We start from the raw sequence: 8279 nt of genomic DNA, 5'->3' as shown, positions 1-8279 counted from the left end.
CCATTCAAACTGGATATGTATTTTTTTTATATAAAAAAAAAATTTATGAACGAAGAGTCAAAATAATATAGATATTATCCATCCGAATTTATTTTCATATCCGAATCAATCCAGATATGGACAAAAATTTAAAAATTCGACTAACATCCGTATCCATATTTATATCTATCAAAAAAAATAAATATGGATATGGATAGACAACTATCCACTCCGTATCCGAATATTCGAACCTATATATAACCCTATAATTTTATATAATATTTATTAATTTTTTAAAAAATATATAATTATATAAATATATTATTAATTTAATTTATCATTTATTTAATAATATTTTTAATTTTATAGTCATAAAATTTAATTATCTAAATTATATTCGTTATTATATCCATACTTCTAGTATCCAAATTATTTTTATATTTTTTTAAAAAAAATATAAATATAAATTTTTACATTCAAATAATATTTATATCTATATTTATATTTATTAAATAAAATAAATATAAATATAAATATACTAGTAGCAGATCTATATCCTTCCGATTTCAGCCCCATCATGAACTCAAATTTCCAATCAAAAGTTCCAATTTTTTGAGACATTTATCAAAGAAGCTTTTTCAATGGGTCTAATTTCTTTTGCCTTGTTCTATTGAATTCTCATGAAAGTGAATATTCTACAATTATTTTATTCATCTTTTATTATTCTATAATTATTTTATTCATCTTTTTTTTTAAGATTAATTTTTTAATAAAAAAAGCAGGGAGAGATAAAGGAAATAGTGACATGAGCGTATAAATCCGGTAAATTAGATGTTCTTAAATCATCTTGTTCTTAAACTAGACTGAAAAGAATGCACAGTGAAATCATCTTGTTCTTAAATCTCGAGGGTTTTATAGGTAGATAGAAGTTTATTACTGTCACAGCGGAAATATAAGCAAGAAATAGAAATGCAAATGCTATTTCCAATATATTTCAAGTAGAGGAACAGAAGATCAAAAGCTCCCAACCAAAACCCAACAGCCTGCACCATAGACGTTAACCAGACGCAGTAAACTAAACTATGCACAACAACCAACAAAATGGACCTACTTACAAAACAAGAGAAGCTTTCATCAGATTCACCAATGAATTCAGATCTCCACTTTAGCACCTGATAACATCGTTCCACCGATGTCTCTACACAAGATTAATGTCAAGAACTCAAACTAGCACTGCCTTCCAGAGATAACCCTCTTCACCCCAGGTACTGTATTCCCAAAGATTTCAGAACCAGTGATGGGCATCAGAAAACTGAAAACTGACCTGATACAACATCGATCAGAAAATCATGATCAAAAGGGAAAGTGAAAGTGTCAAGGAAGCTATTTGAGGAGCAAAATTTCAACCACTCAGGACAAAATTTGAAGTTCTCCTTTTTCAAAAGCCAAAATCTAAGACAACTCTGTTTCAACACCATAAACAAAAGCTTCAGTAGTTACGAGTTTTCGAAAGTTCACTGAAGTGTAGAAAACCATGACAAAGTAATATAGATTGACAAATCTAAAGCCTAAGCACTCCTGAACTTTCACTCATCATCATCTTCATCTTCATCAGCATCATCTTGGGCTCTTGCGTTGAGGGCATTCAATCGATCAATAAGTTTGGCCTTCCTCTCCTCATATGTTAGCTTCCTCAAGTTATACCTGCCAAGAAAACATGTAAATCATGAGTGGAAGATGGAAAGTTTTGTAGCTCATGTAAATCATGAGTGGAAGATGGAAAGTTTTGTAGCTCAATAACGTGAGATTAGTTATATTCCTTTTTTTCTGTTTAGGAACCAGAAATGGAGCATGGGACACAATGGTATAGCGCATCAGCTGAGAGGCATCATCAAAACCTAATTATCATGAAGGCATGTGAGTTTAGGGTCTGTACCTCTTGTGCTCCTTTGGAGGCTCCTTGGCGGATTTCACCATTGTTGGATCTGCTCGAATGGCAGCATGCACTTTCTTGTATAGCCCTTCCATGTCATCAGGCTCAATACCCCTTTTAATATATTCACTGAAATGAGTCTGGTACTTCTCTGGCTCATCCTCCATCAGCATCTGATGCCACAATACACATAGTTAGGGAACAATCTAATTGGAGTTCACTGATAAACCAAATCTCCATAAGACTAATTACTGTAAGTCCTGGTTTATATTATATGTGCCATATATGGAAAAGCTAACCATTCGCAATCAAGCATAGAGAACCCTTTCTTGACAAAAACTCTACATGCTTGGCATAAAAAACATTTATATCATGCATGCTCAAGAGGGTTCTGAGTTGTCTGTGCTGCATGTAGGCTTTTGCCTACAGATGGATGTAGGCTTAGACCATTTTTTTATGTTAAATTGATAAAGAAAACAACAATTGTGCTCGATGATATAACATGAACCATCCCCTGAAAGCCCAATATCATAATCCAACACCAATTCCCTGCCTCTGCACATCCATCCCACCATATATCATATTCACATACCATGAACCATAATAAAATATTCAATATTGATGGATAAAATGTCCAGTTACCATATTCTATAACAGCATAAATTCACAACAAATTCCTTCAGCCCAGCCTAAATCCTATGAAAAGTAGGAAGAAAATAAACTATCGAGAAGTTTCTTTTGGGATATCATTAACTATAAAAAAGAAAATGAAAAACCAGAGCCCAAATCACATTATTCAAGGCTTGATCTTTAGAATCCAAAAACTTTTAGGGGAAAGTAAGAAAAGTACAAGATAGAGAAAATGGAAATGAAACAATACAGCATTAATGAATACTCACCCTCATGTAAGAAGCAACGTGACCACCAAAAATGTATTTTCTGTGAACCTCTGCATCAAGTTGCTTGTCATCCTTACTGAAACCAGCAAACCTCTTATCACTGTGAGGGATATCCAGGCCACCATCTAACGCTCCCTGCAGTCATTCAGAGCCAGGATTTAACCAAATATGAACAACGCAAATCTAATTACGAATTCCACTTCAGGAAACATCATTGCAAGGACTTCACTTATAAACAATGCATTAATTTATTAATACAAAGAGCAAACATAAGGAGAAATATCATGCATAACTAAAAGAATAAAAACTATAAAAACAATATAAAAATTAAGACTATGAATTCTGGATATGATCCTAAAATACTCTAAGAATTACACACGGCAACTATCAAAATTTACAACCAACAAATGTGTCAAATTATCTATATTTCACATGAAATTGAATCACTTCCCTTCATAGATATTCTGAGAAAATATCGAACTGATTCCAGCATTTTTTTTTTTTTGGTATAGTCATTGTCGAAACAAGTTTCAACATTAGGCCTTGTGAATTTGTCTCAACCTCGACTCAAAATGTGCAAACCTAGACACTTGCATCCTAGATAATTGCACTAACTGATATTACCATGGAACGTCAATTTCAAGACATGAAATACTCTTTCCTTACAAAGCATGTCGCATGGTTTTAACTATGCTGTTATTTCCAATTCTCCGTAAGGTGGCCATTCACCAAAGCCATCATATTACTGTCATAATGGTTATACTGGATGATGGTGAATGACACAAAGTGCAAATACCTACAGATTTGCATCAAAAATTGTAATATGTTAGTACACGTTAATAGCTTTTGGCCACATGAAGGCTTTTTAAACCCCCCCCCCCAAAAAAAAAAAAGAAAACTATGGAGAACTATACAATTAAATTTTTTAGGCAATATTATCATAAAATATTACATATAGTTACATAAAAATAAAATAAATTATTTTGAAATCCAACATGGGGAAAGAGAAAAATACGCATTGAAGGTTAGCCTGCTACAAGAACAACATTACATTAGTCAGTGCATAAGTAACAGCCATTATCTATATACCTCTATAGATGTGGAAAGTTATAACGGAGCTGCAAAAAAAAAAAAACACTACAATGCTGCAAAATTATTGACAGCAACATTTTTTCACGTTGACAAATTTAAATTTTTCTAATAACTGACAATCATAAATATGATTTCAAATAGACCAAATGTTGAAAGATTGACAAAATGAAGCAAATAGCAAAGCAAACTTTATGACCTCTAGAATCACAAACCGGTCATATCTTGTCAGAACATGTACAACATATCATGCACTAGGATTTAATTTTAGTCATGAGAGAATCTCCGGTCTAACCACTTGGTGTTCCTTTGGGTTGGCCTTGCACATCCATTTATTTTTCATGAAAACTCAACCAACTCTTTTCATCCTATCATAGGTTTTTTACCACTTCATGCAAACCAAGATACGCTACTTATAGAGTCTGTTACCACTTCATGCAAACCAAGATACGCTACTTATAGGGTCTGTTAGCACTTATACTTCCCCATAATCATGTTGTATGAATAGAAAACTTACTGGCACAACAGTTTTGTGATTAATGAAGAGAAAGATGGGGCAAACCTTGAGACAACCAAATACACGATTGCCTGTTGTTGTTCTAACAAGGCCAACATCAAGAAGAGCACGGAAGGGCCTCCTGCTCTCAGTAGGTTCAACAGAAAAATCTTCACCAGTAGCCTGCCCATGAGAAGTATCATCCCACATCTTAGTCACAGAAGGTGCCAAAAGCAACTACACATTTGCATTTCTGAACACAAAATGCCATACCTCCACATTTCCCTCATATTCCTCATCCATTTCAAGCATCTTCAGAACACGGCGAGCAAGGAGAAGCCCAGTACAATAAGCTGGGCCCATGATAGCAATCATAAAGACCGAATAAGTTATGCCACAATCAGATAAATAAGACAATAGAGAATGAAAAAGTACCTGCAGCATAATTGGTAAGACCCACTTCAAGCCCATATCGAGGAAGTTCATGGGCATAAGCTGCTGCAAGGACCAAATCACCAGCAATACTTGCAGATATTATTTGTGCAATAATATCCTTGTTGGTCTAATCATATAACACGTTAAGGATTTGGAAGTAATTGCCATTGACAAAATAAAATGAATAAGATCAAATAAACTGTTACAAACATGTGACTTATGGATACAAATCGAACAACAAATCGATACTTGGGTGTGTTGTATTTATTCTTGTCCTGATTTATCAGTCGGATCCTTGCACGATAGTCAGTCTTACCCTCTGTTTGGTGAAGGAAGATGAAGTTATCAGAAATAGGATAAACCACGATAATATTACAGGACAGAAAGAATCAGTAAGAATATGATAATACGTCTTCTTCTCTTAAACTTCACTTGATAACGCTTGAAGTAAGCCTTAGTCTTCTGGGTTTTCACATAGACCTGGCCATCACATAACATGTACGGCATAGTTAACAAAAACATGAAAACAAAATTTATTCCACATGTCACCAATACTTCTTGTATCTAAACAGATATAGTAACATCCACAAAAAACTAAAGTACAGCTCATATATTAGCATGAAAGACAATCAGCGGCTATAAAAACAAAACAACCACTTCACTCACTAAAGAATCGAGTTGCAATAACCAACTAATAGATTTATTAAATAACTATAAGTAATTCATGCAATTCAGAATGAAGTGATAATTGTTGTATAACGTCCACCTAATAGATAGACAGAAGGGGTGAGAGTGTCTGAGGACGATGAACTTAAGAACTGAACATCCCAAAGGAGATTGAGAACTTGCATTTATGCGGTGCGACCAATATGATATTAAGTAACAAGGACCAAGTTTTGGAAGGAAAACGTTTCAATTACCAAGTTAAAACAATATCTGGTCTTAAGGTATATCAGATACACAATAGATATATTAGATAAACAAAATAACTAATAACATTTTATGAAATAGATGAATAGATAATGAAAACAAAATACATACACGCATGTATGTACCTAGAAACCAGTGAAACACTCAAATTCGTGGCAATTAAGAAAGCATTAAAAAAAAAAAGTATCAACTATGAGTTGAGATCCTGAGGTTAAAAAGACAGCCACGGTTTAACCACCCACCCCCACTATAAAATAAAAATAAAAATAAAAAAGACGGGAGTAAAGATCGCAAAGAAAATTCCTGTTATTAAAATCATATTCTAGTGCGTATAGACATGTCAAAAAACCGTCAAGTCATCTGTACATCTGTAGATCTTATCGATCAAAAGCGCCACAAAATATACTAAATAGAAGCGTACTAAATGGAAAAATGTGCTCGATTTGTGATCCACAGCCTAAACCAACGAAAACCTATCCAGCAATCCTACAATCAGAGAATCCATAAAAGAGCCCGGGAAATGAAGCGGATAGTAAGGAAATTTGCGGCAAGAACTGTAAACCTAGATGTTAAATCGCCGATGAATCGAGTAAAAACCCTGGAAATCCGAGTACGAGAGAGGAGTGAAAGATCGAGGGCTCTTACCATGGCGCTCCTCTTCGGCGCTGCAAGATGGGACCTTGGAGGCAGTTGAGAGAGATAAGAAAGGGTTTTCGGGGCGGAACCAGTCTCGGGTTATAAACCCTAGCAGTCGATCTAACGACTCTTGTTCCTTCGCGTAGACCGACGGTTCAGATCGTTCGCGCGGTGGGATGGCGGGCGTTTTAGTAACTCACTCATTTTGTTAAAAAAATGCCTGAAGCTATAAATGGCCAAGTTGTCCTAACCTAACCCAATCCAATCTGGTTAGACCTAATCCGATCTATTTTAAAAAATTTATATAACTGAACCAGATTCTAAAATTAAAATTATTTTATTTTTCAAATTGAATCTGAATTTATTGAATTTGAACAAGATCCAATCTGATCCTATCCATTTGATTTTGGGTCAATTTTGGATCCGATCCAAAGACTCGATCCCATCCAAATCCAGTAATACCGTTAGAATCCGAACCCATTTGTACCTCTATAAGACTTATATGAGCAATGCCTCTAAAGTAAAGATAGGTGAAAATTATTTTTATATCATAATTTATTTTGAAAATAATATTATTTATTATCTATTTTGTGTAATTAATGATAATTGGCTATATAGTAATTAAAATATAGTTGGCTTCATTTTTGACTGAGACTCGATCTAGATCCAAAAATTTTGGATTGGGACTAGGTTACACATGGATCCAATCTGAATAATCTATTAGATCAAAAATTTTGGTTGTGGACCCTATCTAATCCAATCTTCCACTCAGTTAAGTCTAGTCTAGATCAAATGCTAAAACTTAACTAAGGAACTATACTAGTTCAAGATCACTGATGATCCAGTCTGATCCAATCTATTTGCACCTTGGAAATGCTCTTGTAGTTTTCTAAATTTATATGTGAGGCAAAGGTTATGGTGGACCATAATTCTTTAGTGGTGCTCATATAATTTCAATACTTGATCCACATCTCACACATGATACCTACCTTTATCTAAAACATTGGCTTGTCTTCGGTAGTATGATTTTTTCTTTCTATGAGATTTAGATTGATTCACTTCAAAGATATTTCTATATATTTATAAATATAGGTCTAGTGCAGCCTGTGATTCAATGATTTTGCTAGTTACACTGATCCAATTCATAAATCCTATAGAATTTTCAGTCTCATCATCATCTTTGGTGGACAAAACATATCATAAAGGATTTGTGATACTGCATCAAAAATTTTTAAATAGTGGCCACAGAATGAAAGATGTTTATGCCCCGTCAACGAAGATAATGTGGTAGGATAGTCAAATCTAGGTGACCTTTCATGAAAACAAGAATATATGCGGATGTTGTTTAATTTTCCATACCTAATTTGCTTGAGAATTCTTTATCAGGAGAGAGAAGTTTGTACGGCTCATATCCTTAGATCTGTTAAGAGTACACCTGATCACGGGCCGAGCCTTGGGTCTAAACTCTATTAACTTTTAATCGAGCTTTAGGCCGGGCTTCTGTAAAATTTGACATTCTCTGGGCCCAAATCCAGTCCATGATCAGGTCTAGTTAAGAGTGGCAATGCTTATCCATTAAAGTTATTTAACTTTTTTTCAATTTCTTTATTAGGAGAGAGAAGTTTGTACAGCTCATATTCCCAGATCTGTTAAAGTACACCTGATCACAGGCCGAGCCTCGGGTCTTGTTGCGGCCAATCCCCTCGCCACCTGGTCACCGGGAACGAGCGCCTGCAAAAGAAGTCCGCACTGACTGGAGGTGACTCCGGGGGATCCTCCGACGGTCAAGTCAGAGAGGAGACTAGGCAACAGTAGAAAAGAATCAAGGAGCTCAACGAGAGAGGGTGAGAGCGAGAGCTAGAGAGGAAGAGGGATTCAAGGG

General features: G+C 34.8%; 1 protein-coding gene across 1 annotated transcript; it reads right to left on the bottom strand.

Moving 5' to 3' along the window:
• Window positions 1-1392: 1392 nt before the first annotated feature.
• On the bottom strand, window positions 1393-6543 carry LOC105051494 (large ribosomal subunit protein uL18). The gene is made up of 9 exons (XM_010931974.4): window positions 6407-6543; window positions 5242-5311; window positions 5059-5150; window positions 4832-4958; window positions 4670-4749; window positions 4463-4579; window positions 2812-2946; window positions 1916-2085; window positions 1393-1683 (listed from the first exon to the last, which is right to left on the bottom strand). Exons 1-9 carry the CDS (start codon window positions 6407-6409, stop codon window positions 1566-1568), a joined length of 912 nt encoding a protein of 303 aa, XP_010930276.1. The 5' UTR covers window positions 6410-6543; the 3' UTR covers window positions 1393-1565.
• Window positions 6544-8279: the final 1736 nt, after the last annotated feature.

The sequence above is a fragment of the Elaeis guineensis genome, chromosome 9, assembly GCF_000442705.2.
Source record: "Elaeis guineensis isolate ETL-2024a chromosome 9, EG11, whole genome shotgun sequence".
Taxonomy (NCBI): Eukaryota; Viridiplantae; Streptophyta; class Magnoliopsida; order Arecales; family Arecaceae; genus Elaeis; species Elaeis guineensis.
The sequence above is the reverse complement of the archived record's forward strand: the minus strand, read 5'-3'. Positions and strand labels throughout refer to the sequence as shown.